The 18299-nt window shown below is 41.1% G+C and overlaps 1 protein-coding gene across 1 annotated transcript in view; it reads right to left on the bottom strand.

Moving 5' to 3' along the window:
• Positions 1–18299, bottom strand: part of FOXP2 (forkhead box P2) — a 1080393-nt gene that overhangs the window by 326966 nt on the left and 735128 nt on the right. Inside the window, 1 exon segment of the mRNA XM_029617020.1 lies at positions 4501–4714. Coding sequence (XP_029472880.1) covers positions 4501–4714 — 214 coding nt within the window.

Here is an 18299-nt window from a genome sequence, read left to right on the forward strand (position 1 = left end):
GTAACAAATCACCGGGACCAGATGGTACTGACCCCAGAGGCCTAAAAGAACTCAAACATGAAAATTCAAACCTATTATTAGTAACCTATAACCTATATTTTAAAAAGCCACAATACTTGAAGACTGGAGAGTGGCCAATTTGATGTCAATTTTTAAAAAGGGCTATAGGGGTGATTTGGGAAACAATAGACTGGTGAGCCTGATATTTGTGCTGGGCAAAATTGTAGAAGCTATTCTTAAAAACAAAATTACTTACCATATACATAAACATGGCTTAATGGGGAATATTCAATATGGGGTAGATTTTAAAAAATAGCGCGATCGCGTACTTTTGTTCGCGCACCAGGCGCAAACAAAAGTACGCTGGATTTTATAAGATACGCGCGTAGCCGCCGTATCTTATAAAATCCGGGATCGGTGCACGCAAGGCTGCCGATTTTGGGCAGCCTGCGCGCGCCGAGCCGCACAGCCTGCCTCCGTTCCCTCCGAGGCCGCTCCGAAATCGGAGCGGCCTCGGAGGGAACTTTCTTTCGCCCTCCCCTCCCCTTCCCCTCCCTACCCCTACCTAACCCACCCCCCCGGCCCTATCTAAACACCCCCCCACCTTTATCCATGGATTTACGCTTCCCGGAGGCAGACGTAAATCCACGCGCGCCAGCAGGCTGCTGGCGCGCCAAGACCCGACCCAGAGGCTGTTCCGGAGGGCGTGGCCATGCCCCCGGAACGCCCCGGGCCGAAACCACGCCCCGGGCCCGCCCCCCAAATGCCTAGTCATGCTCCTGAAACGCAGCGTCATTTGGCGACGCCCCCCGACACTCACCTTAAAAAAGCCCCGGGACTTACACGCGTCCCAGGGCTCTGCGCGTGCCGGCGGCCTATGCAAAATAGGCGCGCCGGCGCGCGAGGGCCCTGCTCGCGTAAATCCGGCCGGATTTACGCGAGCAGGGCATTTAAAATCCGCCCGCATGGTTTTAGCAAAGGGAAGTCTTGATTTACCAATCTTTTAGATTTTTTTTTAAGGTGTAACATAGTAATGACGGCAGAAAAAGACCAAAATGGTCCATCTAGTCTGCCCAGCAAGCTTCCCAAGGTAGTAACTGCAGCTCCGTGCAGGTTACCCCCACATTTGATTTAGATGTACATAAATAAGTAGATAAAAGAGAGCCATTTGCTATAATGTATTGGCATTTTCAGGAAATGAAAAAGTTATGGGATAGGAGGCAGTGTCCTATTGTGCAATGGTAATTAATTAAAAGACAGGAAACAGAATATAGGACTAAATGGTCAATTTTGCAAACAGAGAAAAGTCATTAATGGAGTACTACAGAGATCAGTATAAATTATCTGGGGAAAAAAATGACAAGTGAGGTGATCAAATCTACAGATACACAAAATTATTCAAAGTTTTTAAAACAGTGGTGGGTTGTAAAAAACTGCAGAAAGACCTTGTGAGACTAGGAGACTGAGCATCTGAATGGCAGATGAAATGTAATATGGAAAAGATCAAAGTGTTGCACAAAGGGAAAAATAATCTCAACTATAAGTATACGATACTGAGTTCTGTATTGGAAGTTTCCACCAAGGAAAAGGACCTTGGAGTCTTTGCGGACAACACATTGAAATCCTCATCTCAATGTATGATGACAGTTATAAGAGCAAACAGAATATTAGGAATGTATTGCGTACAGTTAATGTCACTTCATCTCATGAAAAACATAGCTAAACTAGAAAAGGTGCAGAGGAGGGTGACAAAAATGATAAAGTGAATGGAATGGCTCTCCTATCATGAAAGGCTACACAGGAGATATGACAGAAGTTTATAAAATCATGAGTGGGGTGGAACAGGTACATAAAAGGATGGTTATAAATCTTTTCAAATAATACCAAAATAAAGAGACACTCCATTAAACTAACAACCAGAAGGTTTAATACAAAGCATAGAAAGTGCTTTTTTTACTCAGTACCCAATTAAGCAGTGAAATCTCTTGCCAGAGTAAAGTGGTAAAGTCAACCAGAATAGCAGGATTTAAAATAGGTTTGGACAAGCTCCTGGGGGAAAAGTTCACATATTATAAGTCCAGTTTTCTATTCCTGCAAGTAACAGAAAATAGGTCTACTTTATGGGATCTGATACATACTCTGTACCTGGACTGGCCACTCGATGGTTTGACTCAGCATGGTATTTCTTATATTCATATGTACAGCATAGTTTGCAACAACATGGCCACTTTTTATTATTGTCCCCTTAGTTTCTATTTCTAACCTCCAAATTTCTCTTTATTGACAAATATCTGGCATTTTCTTAAATTGACATAGGAAAGGTAATTTTATAACTGTGAAGGTAAGACTATATGCAACTTTTACATGCAACCTTTCCCCCACATTCTCAAAGCAAACTCATGTGCACAAGTTTGCTTTGTAAAGTATCATGTAAATATCCTGGTATATGCACAAACTCACCTGCACTAAGTTACACCTGCTCCAATGAGGGTCCAACTTGTGTGGGTTAACTTACATGCATCATTTTAAAATAAATATGTGTGTGTCAACTGCCCTAAATTTGCATATCACAATGTCTTTCTCCAGTGCATGTAAAAGTATGCATAAAATTGGGTTTCACACGTACTTTTATGAGCCCTGAGCCCCAGGCTATTTTATAAATAGCCATTTGCATGCATAAAACTGCCTTTTAAAAGCATAAATGGCTATGAAAATTTACCCCAGTGAGGGCAATTTTAAAAGCTATTTCTGATTAGACTTTTTGAAAACTGCCTATCCTGAATGTTGTGAAAATTACCCACATTGTTCAATAACACATGTAAATTTACCTGCATTATTTGAAGGTGTTCCAATGGGCAGGGTATAGACAGGGGTGGTGTCAACACATGTAGTTTTGACTAGAGATGTGCAGCAATACTGCACTTCTGTTCGGGCTTTGTTTTCGACCCGCCATGGGAAATTTCGTTTTTCCTGTGGTTCGGGCTTTTTTTTGGGGGATGCCAATTTTCAGGTTAGCGCGTATTAACATTTTAAAGTTAGTACGCACTAACCCGAAAAATTGCATTTGTTTTTTGGTTTTCCCAAACCAGGATGAATTGTCTAATTCATGAAAAATGAATGCACATCCCTAGTTTTGACTAGAAAAAGTACCTGCAAAGACAACTGGTGCTCGGGGAATAAGTAAAGCAAAACTACCTATGTATTTTGCTTGGAATACTGTGGAAAAAAATACCCATGGAGTTTGCATCAATGAAAGTAGTTTGATTATGGATTATATTATGTTGCTTTTGTAAGCAGTGAATAGATAATACATGAGGTCCAAAGAAAAAACATTCTGTACCTGGATTTCCGGCAGCAGTTATCACAAGATGGCATAGAATGCTTTTCTAACTGGTAACAGATAATTACTAGGACAGAACTAACTCTCTCTAGTGCACTCCAGCAGTTAGAGTACAGTGTTTCAGGCAATGAATATAATAAGCATGCAAATGCTGATTTAGATTAACAATAAGAAAATGTACATCTACCAATAGTGCTAGCCCTTTAAAAGTGCTGGCATTCTGTGGCAACCTATGAATTTTTAGAAGCAAACCACAGATGTCTTCAGTAAAGTCAGTGATTAAGAGCCTTATTTTTAAGTCTATCGAACGCTTGTGCTACCAGCGCAAGCATGCAATAGCTGGAAAGCTAAGCACAGGCCTGCGCTAGCTACATCAGGGTGGAGTCGGTCCCGGAAGAGGAGGAGTCGGGGTGTCACCGGGGCAGACTCCGCCACGATGTAGCTAGCGCAGGCCTGCGCTAAGCTTTCCAGCTATTGCCCCTAGCAGGTGTAACTTGCTCGCGCTGGCTGGCCAGGCCCTGACACAGGCCACTGTGTAGGGGCACTTGGCCACGCCCCCAGATCACAGCCCCGCCCCCAATCCCGCCCCCGGACCGCCCATTTTTCGAAGCCCCGGGACATACGTGCGCAAGATAGGCTCGGCGCACGCAGGGGGAGGTAGGGGTAGGTTTTGGGGGGGTTGCACGCGTATCTTACGCGCACAACCTTTTGAAAATCTATCCCTAAGGGTACATGTCATATAAAGGGGAATTTTATCATATAAGCATATTTTGTTTAGATACAATCGGGTGAATTTTCAAAGGTTTTATGCCCATAAATGTAACACACTATCGTAGCAATTTTCAAAAGCCATTTACTTGAGTAAAGTGCACTTATGCGAGAAAATCCTATGGACAATTCAATGGCATAAATTGTAGCAATTTTCAAAAGCCAACTTATTCAAATAAATGCATTTACATGTATAAAATCTAATTTAAAGGTTGAAAATGCTTTTCAAAATCAGGCCCATGGTCAATAAAATGAATGTGGCATTGATAACCAATCTTACTATACAGATTACAGTAATTATAAAATATATCATTTTATTTCTTATATAAATAAATTGAGATTACAATTTTGCTATGGATGATAAATATATTAAAACCCATTATTAAAATTACCTGTCTCGCCTTGCATTTACAACTGAAGACTGTCCATTCACTAAGGAATGATGAGTTATTGGTGGTGATGCTTTGGAAGTGGTGGAGGAGGTAGTAGAGGTGGAATTGTTAGTAGTGAGGTCTAGGCCTCCATGTTTAATGCCATTGTCTTCCATACTGTGAACTCCAGTCACCTCTTTCCATAGCTGCTGAATCTCAGCAGGGCTTAAACCAGCTGTAAAATGAAGGATATAACAGAGCAAAACTTTCACATAGGAAGCTTAGCACTATAAATGGGTTAATACTAATAAAAGGTGAACAGATTTTTCCAACACAATCAAAGTGCAAAGTCCAAAATTGAGTCTGTAAATAGTGCACTGAGACAATCTTCTAGTTTTTCTTTTATAAAATAATGTGCTACTCAATTAAAGGTCACAGATTTTAGTAGACATATACAACAACTCTTAAAGAATATCTAAGCGTTAAAGAAAGAGAAAAGAAAAAATGGTGTGTATACAAAAAAGAAGCTATTTTAAAGCAAAAGGTAAATATATCCCCTTCCCAACTGTCTTTAATAAATTTTGTGTATATAATACTACTAATGCTTTTTTCTATAAAGAAATATTTTTCTCTTTAGGCAGTCCAAATATAAAAATGCATGGTGGGCTTAGCCAGGTAGATTGAGGATGACTTTTAGCTGAAAACCTAATTGCTTGATTTGGATGAAAATTAGTTTTACTTAGCCAACTAAAACAGCAGGCTAAGGCCAGGATTCATCAAACTATCGCATGCGATAGGAAGGGGCTTATAGTAGTTAGGTATTTATACCTCTATATGAGGCCCACCTAGTAACTCGAGGTGAGGTTTAGGTATTAGTGTAGGGGTTAGGGGCCACTTTGACATTCAGAGTGAGACGTATGAACAGAACAGTACAATCTTGTGAAGATTTGATGTTCTTCGGAGTGAGGAAACTCACACAAAGATGAGAATTTACAATGTTCTCTCAACCTAACTACTATAAGGGCCTTATAGCTAGATGTTTTCTCTCTCTCTCTCTCTGCTTAAAATACTGAAAATGCTATTTGCGAAAAGGTTGCAAAGTGCAATATATCCATATTTTTTTTGTGTTAAGCTGTGCAATATATCCATATTGCACAGCTTAACACAAATGAAAAACGTGTCGTTATTTCCTGCATTAAAACTGTGTGATATGGCTTCGCAATTTGCAAAGCTAGCCCACTTGGGCAGAAATCCAGCCCCAAACTCCTCCCCCTTTTCCAAATTAGAATCGCACCATGAATTAAGGTGTTTTTCGCATGCGAAAAGCCCATAACGCGGCTTGGAAAATAACCCCCTAAGTCGGGTACTTAGCACATTTTTGAAAACTGATGTTTGTGCATATTAGTGATAACAAGATAAACATATTCTTTCCAAAATCTCTTTCCACTAACAACTTACATCTTGTTTTAAAATACATATAACAGAGCATTGCAGGGACTACTCTAAGACGGTAACTTTTAAACAGACGCGCGGGGTGCTCATGTGGAAGCGTTTGTCGGCCTCTGCCCAGGGAAGTGGCCATTTTATAACATATGCACATATATGCGCGCATGTTATAAATAGCCTGAATGTGCACACTAGTGCGCAATTTTTAAGTGGGACTTTCGCCTATGCACCCAAATGCCATTTCTATCGCGTAAGGGGGGATTTTAGTAGACATGAACACCGACACCATTACCAGTTTTCCCAGTTGTTCCAGTTCACTCAGGTAAGGGATAGGACTTTCAAGTCCCCCTAGTTTTAAAGCCTCTCTTCTCCCCTTTTAGCCCCAACTCTTAAAACCCCACTGATCTATTTATCTTTATTTTATACTTACACGTCCTCCATAGTAGAAGTAAAATTACGCAGCAGGGGACTCTGGCACGCGTCTGTGCACATAAGTATTTACGTGTTAATTCAAATTGAAATCCAGGAATGCCCATGCCCTACCCCATTTTGGAACTTTTCATTTGTGTGTACAGCGGGAGATATGTGCGTATTCAGGCAGCTTTTAAAATCTGCTCAGCGTACACTAGCCCAACATATTCATGTATCTCCCGTTTTTGGCATGCATCAGACTTTTAAAATCCACTTTAAGGGTCAAATATACTAAAGGGTTTTTCCCATGCTGTGTCTAAAGAAAAATTGCTTATTATACCTGGCCTTATTTGATAAACCTGCTATAAAGTGTTATCTCACTAACAAATTGCAAAGGTCCTGTCAAAAAATATTTTGTTTGGGCATGATTTTTCATTCTTTGAAACTATGGTAATAATCCAAATTTAAAAATAATTCAGAGTACATATTTTTATGAAATCACAATTATTAATACTATAATATTTTGGTATATAGCCCAGGTTAGACAGAGATAGGGTAAAAGCAAATTAAAACTTATGAAGAACAAATATTTCTTTACCAGATTATTATCCCTAGATTATTTTGTATTAACTTATCTCCCAATTCAGTTGAAAATTAGCTCAACAATTGCTGAGCTGAATAAGCTTTGAGTTGCCAGCTACAAAGCTTAGTTTTATTCCAGGAGGTCTTTACAAAAGATTTCAAGGAAAACTGGATGGATCAGTGAATTGGCACAGAGGTATCGTGTTTTTCATCTCTTTTTCATCAGTCTGAATGGTGGATCAGGAAAGACATGTCCAAAGTTATGGTGGCTTATATGAAATACATTGGAAGAATCAGTCTATTATATCAGGGATAGATAAGCACATCACTAATCCACCATTATTACTAGTACCTTAACTGGCAGTCTTAAGAGAAAGACTATGAATGGAATGGGCATGAAACAGACTTAATACACATGGAGAAGAAATATGAGCAAATGCACATTAATAATACCATACTACAAATATATGGAAAAAGAATAAGGGGAAATATTTAAATCAGTTAGTGTATATTTAAATACGCAAAAGACTTCTTTGTAGGATTTTAGTTTTTCACATATAAGTGAAAAGGAAAAGGTTGATATGGAGGAGTAGCCTAGAGCAGCGAGGCAAGAACCCTGCTTGTTGGAGCTTTTCATTGAGAGACTCCCCTGAGGAAAGACGCATACTCTGAAACACGAGCGTGTCGGGATCAAGATTCAGTATCAAAGGAAGCCAGCACACAGGAAGTCGGAAGGCACCCGCTTTAAATGATCGCAAACTTCAAATTTCAAGCTACAAGTTTACCACCATTTGAGGTATATTAGAGCTAACATCACGATGGATGTCATGATAGTCTTGGGACTTCAACACTAAAATGTTCAAAAAAAAGTTTTAAAAAATGAATACACTTTTTTTTTCTTTCACATACTTATCTGTTTCTCTTGGCTCTTAGTAACCTTTTTTATTCTATTTCCCTTCCACCCCCACCATGAATGTAGAGAGCAGTGTGGGAACTGCATTTAAGTGAAATAGCTTAATTAGTTAGGGTTATTAACCACCACATTAAGCAAGCTACACCCATGCTTAGCTGTTTATCCAGACTATGTAATTCAGTCCTTGTTGGTTGTTGCCTGAATATAGATCCACCTTTCTTCATTCCCCCCTGCCGTTGAAGCAGAGAGCTATGCTGGATATGCGTGAAGTATCAAACTTTCTCCCCTGCCGTTGAAGCAGAGAGCTATGCTGGCTTTGCATTGAAAGTGAAGTATCAGTCTTCCTCTCCTGCCGTTGAAGCAGAGGGCTATGCTGGATATATGTGAAGTGTCAGACTTTCTCCCCTGCCGTTGAAGCAGAGAGTTATGCTGGATATGCATTGAAAGTGAAGTATCAGGCTTATTTGGTTTGGGGTAGTAAGCGCCATAACAAGCAAGCTACTCCCCACTTTTTTGTGAATGCGAATCCTTTTTTCCACATTTCCTCATTGCCACTGAAGCTTAGAGCAATGTTGGAGTCGCATTAACCGTATGTATGTTTATTGAATAAGGGTATTATCACCAGGTAGTAGCCGTCGTTCCCGTGAGCCACCCACTCTTCATTTACATCCTCTAGACTTTATGGATCCACAGTGTTTATCTCACGCCCCTTTGAAGTCCTTTACAGTTTTGGTCTTCACCACTTCCTCCGGAAGGTCATTCCAGGCATCCACCACCCTCTCCGTGTAGAAATACTTCCTGACATTGGTTCTGAGACTTCCTCCCTGGAGTTTTAAATCGTGATCCCTGGTTTTGCTGATTTTTTTCCAATGGAAAAGGTTTGTCATTATCTTTGGATTATTAAAATCTTTCAAGTATCTGAAAGTCTGTATCATATCACCTCTGCTCCTCCTTTCCTCCAGGGTGTACATATTTAGATTCTTCAATTTCTCCACATAAGTTATTCCATGATTTTTTCTAGATGGTATTCTAAACATTTTAAAAAATAATTGTCCACTCAGTGTGTAGGTACTGAAGATAATAACGAAACTGACACAAGATATTAATAAATTAAACAGAAAAATAACTCTCACTTACAGTGATAGAACAGTTATCTCTGTTCTTGATAGGATCATAAGAACCAGGGAATCCAGGATTCAGATCCTACTGTCACTCCTTGTGATCTTGGGCAAATCACTTCATACTCTATTGCCTTAAGTACCAGGCCTTATTTACTAAGCTTATTTCTCTGAGACATTAAATAGTAAATTGGCTCCATAGATTGCAAATCTTCTAGGGACAGGGAAATACCTACTCTGCTGAATGTAACTTGCCTTGAGCTACTAATGAAAAGGCATGAGCTAAATAAAATACAATTAATTTTTATCAACCTTATATCTCACTTTTGTAACATCAAATTAATAAAGAAACATTTGGTTACTAAAAATCCCAACCAAAAGCAGCTAAGGAAAATTTTCTGTCCCAAGAAAAAGGTTTTAAAAATTAATTGCTTAAATGAAATGCAGATTACGTAGTTACGGAAGAAAAGTTGATTCTTTGCAGATTATTTAAGATTATATTGTACATGAGTTTTTAAGATCACATAGGATCTTTCTTCAAATGTAACTAAGCAATGGGTAATAACTTTAGATTCTTTCTTCAGCCTTGCAATAGCATCTGACAAAGAGGCTTATGTGGTTTTGAAAGCTCATGTACAACATTTTTGAATAAATCTTATGTCAGTCCAATAAAAGATATTACAGCTTGAAAATAATCTAGTTTTCTATGAAACATGAATTAACCTTTTTTTTTTACCCTCAGTGAAGCACTTGCATGAGCCACTGATAAAGATATACTATGAGGTCTATTCACTAAGCCACGTTAAAACAGTCTGTTAACCCACATTAGCAGCCAAATTTAATGCAGGCATTAGCAGCCAATTTAATGACCAATTTAGTAAAGGGCAGATTTTAAAAGGGCCGTGTGCGTACCCATAAATGTGCGTATCTCGCTGTGCACAAAAATATGTGCTATTTTATAACCTATGCGTGCAGATTATAAAATATTCTTTACATGCACATATCTTACATGTACTACAGCTCCTCATTAGGTTCAGGGGCCTGGTGAACATGAGAGAGAGAGAGAGAGAGAGACACTTTATAGGGCTCAGTCTGATACTCTATATATGGACCATTGTAAGAAGGCTCTTTGATTCGGGATCATTTTTCGGGAGGTCTGCTGGGGTTAGGGGTGTGGTGGTACAGACACATTCAGAAGTAAACATTGTAAAATTGACATCATTAAAGAATTTTTGAACTTATAAGTGATGAAAATTCTAAAAAGAGGAGTTGATTTGTACACTGCAGTCTCTGCTAGCTGCATTGTACAAATCAACTCCTTTTTGGAGGTGGGTTGGGTTAGGGGTGGTGGTGCTACAGACATATTTAGAGATATCCATTGTAAAATTGACATGATTAAATAATTTTTGATCTTATAAGTGACGAAAAGGATACCTTGGAAACCTTAGAATGTGTTTCTCTCTCTCTTTTTCTCTCACTCATCAGTTCCTGAGCCTAACAAGGAGATATAGTAAACTGGTGCATGTAGCATATGTATGCCAACTGAGGAAAATTTGGAGTTACATGTGTTAGTGCTGGACACTTTTTCTGGGCATACACCATTCCTGGCTATTTAAAATTGGCGTAGCTCCCACATGGCCACTTATGCATTTATGGGGCCATTTTTGCATGTGCAAGGCTTTTAACATCTACCTTATAATGCCTTTAATAACTGAAATGTTAAATCATGTGTTTTATACGAGATCATGCTAATAAGTAATCACTGCCACCAATAACACATGCCCTGAAAGGGCTCTAATCTTCTGACTCATTCCCCAGTCAAAATGAAGGATTTTGAAGGCCAAAATCCCTCATTAAATGAGCTTCCCACTGACCTGATTTCCCCACCCTCCACCTCAAATGAAGATCCCACCAAACCAATTCTCCCATCCCCAATCCCAAATGAGGCTCCGGCCAGCCCACTCCATGCACCCTCTACTCGGCACAATCTTTCTCTCTCCAAGACTTCAAATGAGGCTCTCTACCAGTTTGATTCTTCTACCAGACAAAATTAGGCTCCTGCTGGCCCAATCTTCCCAGGCCCTAAGCCCCACCCCTTCAAATGTCTTCAAATGGTAAGGCGAAGGAAGGAGGAATAAGTCCTTTCTCCTACCCCTCCAAAATGGTGATCAGTGAAATTCTGTGCTCCTTTGCCTCAGATTAAGGTACTAAAGGGAGTTAAATAACACAAGCTTAATGACTGCATCAGCATTAATGCACTTCATTACGCAGACTCCTTTTTTTCAACTTTAATAAATGAAAGCTAGTAATGTAGATGATCCTGTGGATCTAACTCTGACCGTGTGGTACATACTTTGATTAGAGTCTGTTACCCATCAGAGTTGGCTTGGGTCAAACAAGCCAACATGCTCAAGCCCAGGGAGGGAAGGAACTCAGCTAACACTATTGTGGTGACCCTACTGACCATGAATAGCAGTGTTGAGGGATCATCTCAGAGGAGAAAACCCTCCAAAATGTGGGGCTGGCAAGGATTCATGGTACCACCTAGCCATAGTATACTGGAAGGGGGGATTATTCAGGCAAAAAGAGAGGGAACTTTAATTAAGAAAAACTAATTCAAATAGCCAAATTTTCAGATTTTTAATCTATATATTTTGAAGACAATAGTATATATTCATTAATTATTTAAGCAATCTATGTTGACTTACAAAGAGAAAATCCATCAAGCATTTCATGTAAAACAATTCTGGATCTGGGGTCCTGAAATGCCAAATATTTTGACCTAAGTAAAACCCACTTCCCAAGACAGACTGAGTTTAAGAGCATGCTACCATTTAATTGAACTGCATCAGAGAGAAAAATAAAAGAGGACAATGCAGCTACATAACATGAGCCGCCAGCCCAGGAAACCTGGAATGAGACTGAAAAGTTTGCCAGACCCCTTATGTGAAGGTGCTTAAATGACCATTGAATAGATGAGTCAGAAACTCAGGTAGGGGATATGCATGTCACAGTCCCCTGGACAGAAAATTTATTGATTGCTTATAACCAGCCCGACTCTGGCCAAAGTTTCGCACTTTGAAGGTATGTAGATAATTTGAAATACATCTTTATGAAACATTCAGCTAAGTATATTTATAGAAGTTGACTCTAATATTCAATTGTTGAATACAACACATTATAGCGATTTCTATATTTACACAACCCAAAAGCATGTTGCCTTATTTATGCATAGTAAGCCGAGACCAGAATCTGAATGGTTCCGCCAAAATGGGAGGACAAAGTCTAAAATTACTGACCATGATTTCGCATAGACTTCATTCAAATAATGTAATCTTTATATCCATTGATATGCCAAACCTTTAAAACATCAGTAGTTATCAAACTTGACAAATATCTAGCTATCTGCTCTTCTAAAACTTTTCAATTTGTATAAAGTAACGATCAATGCAAACAATGACTGTGGTATTGCACTTCATAGATACTTGAGCTCACCACCACATATTTATTTTAAAATATAAGTCCACACTCTTTTTAAGTACGGTTTTAACAGCACATCACTTTTAAAGATTTTTTCAGTTTGATTTAATAACGCTTCTAGTTTCATTTTAAAGAACCACGGTAGCTCAACTACACAATTCTTAAAAAAGCCCGTTCATAACTGTATAATAACTTTTGGGTTTGTTTTGAAGTTCGATTTTGTTCAATTCTGAAAAATTTGCATAAAGCACCGATCTACGCAAAGAATGACCGCAGTATTGTATTCCATAGACACTTGAGCTCACCGCCACACATTTAAAAAAAAAAAAGTCCATACTCCTTTTAAGTCTGTTCTTAATACCATATCACTTTTAAAGTCTTTTTTTAAGGTTGACCTTAATATCGCTTCTAGTTTCATTTTAAATAACCACGGTAGCTCAATTACATAATTCTTGAAAAAAGCCCATTCTTAACTGTATATCAATCTTTGGGTTTTCTTTTTAAGTTTGATTTTTAAACAATTGATATTTTTATTTTCTAGACATTTTAACATTCTTTAATATCTAATCCATTTTTAGTCCATTTTTAACTGTCCATTTTTCTTCTATTTTTATAAATATATAACTTTTAGCTTTTTAATTTTGTTTTCTTAAAGCTTGATTTTTAATACACTGAGGTTTTTAAGGTTTCTCACGAGAAACATGTTGTTTAAAGATTGTTTAAATATTTGTTACACATCATGTATAAACAAATCCATCTTATTCAACAGATATCACATAAGAATCATTCAGTTTCAATGAAGGTTACTATGGAACTTATAAATCCTTGTTACCCATTCTTGTAGGACTAGCCACTAAACCACACAATAAGTAATCAATAAGTAATTTTTTTCTTTCTTATCCTTCAGTACTTTCTTGCACTTTTTAACTTTGTAATTCTATTTTTAGTGAATACATCCCATAATCATATATGGTGCCCAGACATATACTCTTTAATTGAATCAAGGTAATTTTTATCAACATAAGTACTTTTCTCTGTTCTTGATTTTAACACGTAATCTGTTGTCCTCCTTGCTCATTATTTTTAACTGTAGTTTGTCTTATTGATGTTTAAATTATTATTAATTCCTATTGGTTTTTGTTTTATATTTATTGTTATTATTCATTATTAATATTAAAATTGTTTTTTATTCTTAGAGGCCCTGATGCAGCCATAAAAGGTGAAACTTTGGCCAGAGTCGGGCTGGTTATAAGCAATCAATAAATTTTCTTTCCAAGGCTCCAGTCTTGCTTTGTTTTTTCACATCCATGGCTTTTCTAGACCACTTACCGTACTGTATGTGGGACAGTCCCCTGGACTACTACTGGTAACTTGCAGTGAAATATCGCCTTAAATCAAAGGATAGCAAAATCCTAAATTAGAGATCTATGACTAGAAAAGTCCTATATTGGAGAATTCTGAATGAGAGGGATATATGAGAGAAATGTACTGAAAAAAACTGTCCTAGGAAGCAAACAGATTCTCATCCTCACTAATAAGGGGAGTCAGATCCTTGGGTACCCAGTTATCAGACAAAAGAGAAAAAAGCCAGGCAGGATGGAAGAGTGTGCACATATTCTCTTTCCATGGTCCTGCCTGGGTATTGGCCTTTTGGCTGAGAGAAAGTGACCCATCCAGGCTGGGTAACAGTGAATGACTGGCCATAAGCTTAGCAGAGCTAAAATCACTGAAAGCTGAGTCTGTGGAAGGTCTGAACCACTGAACATTAAACAAGCCATGAGCCTATTGGACCTGTAAACCCAAGTCAGGGAAAACATTCCTACCAAGGGAGAAGAACTGAAAGACAGTGGCAGATCCAGAGGTAAAGCGGTCCCCCGAGAGGGTATGGATCCCAGAGCAGATCAAGCAGTCTCCCAGGAGGAAGGGGGCCCCAGCAGCAGATCAATAGGTAAGCCTGGGTCCCCCTTGACCAAGAAAATCCCAAAGGCAGATCGAGCAGTCCCCTGGAAGGTGTAGACACCAGTGGCAGGTCGAGCAGTCCCCCAGTAGGAAGAGGATCCAAGTGGCAGATCAAACAGTCCCCCAGGAGGAATGGGACCCCAGCGTCAGATCATGAAGTAACCCTTGGTCCCTCTTCAGCAATCGAGCAGTCCCCCTGCAGGTTATGGATCCCAGCAGCAAATTGAACGATCCCCCAGGAGGAAGGAGACCCAGTGGCAGGTCCACAGGCACAGTTGGGTTCCCCAGGATGGCATGCACCCCAGTAGCATTCCAGGAGGTGGAGCTGGATCCCCCAGGAAGGAATAGACCCCAACACCAGACCGGAAAGTGGAATCAGGTCCCCAGGAGGGTATGACCCCCAGCACTGGCACGTACCTTTCAGTGGAGTGAAAGTAGCACTGAGGAGATGGGAGTGGTTAAGAAACAATAGACCCCCCCCCCCCCCCCCCAGGCAAACACTGCCCACCAGCCCAGTTGCATCTTTTCACATGAGTAAGACTTGGGTATAAAAAGGGGAGGATAATAATAATACTTGATTATGTGGGAACGTAAGAGGTCCCTTCTATTCTATGTGGTGGAATATTGTGGGGACCAAAACCCCAAATTGCCAAATATTAAATGTTCTTGCTCCCTTATAGAAATGTATATAGTTGTGTGGCCTGAGACTGGTAAATAGGTCTGCTGTTTTACATCCTATAGTGATGTACATAGTCATGGAGAAATGTATATATTTATATAGTCTAATAACCCTATATATATTTGTATATACTGCCAGCCTTGTTCACAGTCCCATTTCTTTTCCTGGGTGAAGGGAGGGAAATCCCACCCACTAACACCTTCTTCTCCAGGTGGAGGCACTAGGTACCAAGAACATGAAGACTGACAGAGTTTGCCCTGGGGGGGGGGGGGGGGGGCTCTTGCCAGGTCAGTCCAAGGCCCAGGAATGCCCTGTGAGATAAGTGGTAGAGATGTGAATCGTGTCCTCGATCGTCTTAACGATCAATTTCGGCTGGGAGGGGGAGGGAATCTTATTGTTGCCGTTTGGGTGTGTAAACTATTGTGAAAAATCATTAAAATCGTGAGCCGGCACACTAAACCCCCCTAAAACCCACCCCGACCCTTTAAATTAAATCCCCCACCCTCCCGAACCCCCCCCCCAAATGCTTTAAATTACCTGGGGATCCGGCGGTGGTCCAGAACGGCGGCGGTCCGGAACGGCCCCCTCAATAGAATCGTGTTGTCTTCAGCCGGCGCCATTTTTCAAAATGGCCGCCGCAAAATGGCGGCGGCCATAGACAAAAACGATTCGACGCAGGAGGTCGTTCCGGACCCCCGCTGGACTTTTGGCAAGTCTTGTGGGGGTCAGGAGGCCCCCCCAAGCTGGCCAAAATTTTCCTGGGAGTCCAGCGGGGTTCCGGGAGCGATTTCTTGCCGTGAATCGTTTTCGTACGGAAAATGGCGCCGGCAGGAGATCGACTGCAGGAGGTCGTTCAGCGGCGGTCCGGAACCCCCGCTGAACGACCTCCTGCAGTCGATCTCCTGCCGGCGCCATTTTCCGTACGAAAACGATTCGCGGCAAGAAATCGCTCCCGGAACCCCGCTGGACTCCCAGGAAACTTTTGGCCAGCTTGGGGGGGCCTCCTGACCCCCACAAGACTTGCCAAAAGTCCAGCAGGGGTCCGGAACGACCTCCTGCGTCGAATCATTTTTGTCTATGGCTGCCGCCATATTGCGGTGGCCATTTTGAAAAATGGCGCCGGCTGAAGACAACACGATTCTATTGAGGGGGCCGTTCCGGACCGCTGCCGTTCTGGACCACCGCCGGATCCCCAGGTAATTTAAAGCATTGGGGGGGGGGTTCGGGAGGGTGGGGGATTTAATTTAAAGGGTCGGGGGTGGGTTTTAGGGGGTTTTAGTGTGCCGGTTTTCCTGCCCTCCCCCTTCCCCCGATTTACGATTTTTTAACGATAAATCGGGGGAATTGGTATTGTATCGTGGCCCTAACGATTTTTTGACGATTTAAAATATATCGGACGATATTTTAAATCGTCAAAAAACGATTCACATCCCTAATAAGTGGTCAAGGGGGATTTATGTAAAATTTGAGTTTTGAATTATAATGTATCAGAGAACAGTGTACCTCAAAGGTTTAAATGTCTCCCTTAGTAAGTTATACTCTATAATTTGTCTTAACAAATGCTTTAAAATTTTCAAAATTCTATATTTCGAAATACGGCTCAGAACATTGCACTGACTTTATAATTCATGTGTTTTGCTACAGTACTTCAGAAAAGTCAAATGAGGGCAATTTTGGAATTAGATGTTAATGATAATCTGGTGGAACACATCATCAAAATCAGAGCATCAAAGGTCACTAAATGTCATCATTACAAGATTATAAAACTCTTCCTCTGCCCACAACAGGGGCTGTGAACATTGCCTGCACAGCATCTTTGGGAATCATATCCAGGTCCTTCTGCATGATGTGCTGAGTCCATAGTCCAGCTCCAAAAATTTGATTGTTGCGTCTGTCGGTCGCAGATGGCTGTGACCGCTCTGCCTTACCTCTTTTTCTCCTCTTCCACTCTCCTTGGGCAAGGTGGCTGCCTCCGGTGCCGAGTGCCAAGGGTATCAGCGTTTCCAAATGAGCATGGGCGTCCCAGTCCGCCATGCTCACTCCCGTGGTCTCCTAGGGCATGAGTGCGCACCTCTCTGATGCTTAAATACACGTCATGGCGGGAACTTCGGGGGCGGCCCCACCCCATGACGTCAGTACCTCCGGGTATAACAAGCCTCCGCTTCCGCTACCACCTTGAGTTAGCAAGCACTTTGGTTTAGCTACTCTGACCGCTCTAAGCTGCACGCTTAGATGCTGCTATCACTCTAAGGGCCTCACTCCAGCAGAAGCTCTAGACACCCACTCCTCGGGGGTCTCTCGCTTCCAACTTCCCTTCGGGGTCTTCACTAACTAAAGACAACCGCTCCTCGGGGGTTTTCTCTCTCTCTACCTTTTAGGATATTGGACTATTGGGTACTCGCTCCTCGAGGGCCTACCAGCCATTATATCCTGCACCTCGGATCTTCGGTCCCATCATACTACCATCAGGAAGATTCCTTCATCCATGAGTACCTCTACGATCCGGTGCTCCAGCTTCACCCACCAGCCGTGACATTACCCGCACTGCGGGCTCCTGCCTATCGTGACCATCTGGGTGAGACTACACTACTGAGCCTGTTGAATGTGCTGGCATATCGTGGATCAGTGCCTTGCCTTCCTGTTTCACCATATACTTACAGCAGTACAATAAAGACTCTATCCCTACTGTGTCTGCTATCTGAGTTCAGCCTATCACAGTGGTTCCCCATGGGGCCCCTCCCCATGGGCGGCATCATCTCCATTGCGACCAAGGGTCCACAATACCACAAACACAACAGATTGCTAACTCTATGGACTCGGTTCAGCTCGCAGTCCTGCAGGTCATCCCTGGCCTAGCCCAGTGGATTACGGAACAACAAAAGTCTTTGGAGAGCCTAGCTACTGTCTTCAATCAGTTACATGCTCAACTGAACTCTTCAGCTCCTCCTGTGAAGGAATTGCTGTCACCAGTGGTAACCCTCAAGACCACTCTACCTTTATCTACAGCTACCTGTTTTATGGGCGAAGCCAAGTTATGCAGAAGGTTTGTTAATCAATGCACCATGCATTTCTTATTACAGCCTACCCTCTTTCCCACTGAAGCTTCAAAGACCACTTACATTCTGTCATTCCTAGAAGGACGAGCCCTGGCCTGGGCTTCACTGCTATGAGAACGTGAAGATCCTACCCTGAATGACCTATCAGGATTTCTAAAGCTTTTTAAGTCTGTTTT

This window comes from Rhinatrema bivittatum, chromosome 9 (assembly GCF_901001135.1).
Source record: "Rhinatrema bivittatum chromosome 9, aRhiBiv1.1, whole genome shotgun sequence".
Classification (NCBI taxonomy): domain Eukaryota; kingdom Metazoa; phylum Chordata; class Amphibia; order Gymnophiona; family Rhinatrematidae; genus Rhinatrema; species Rhinatrema bivittatum.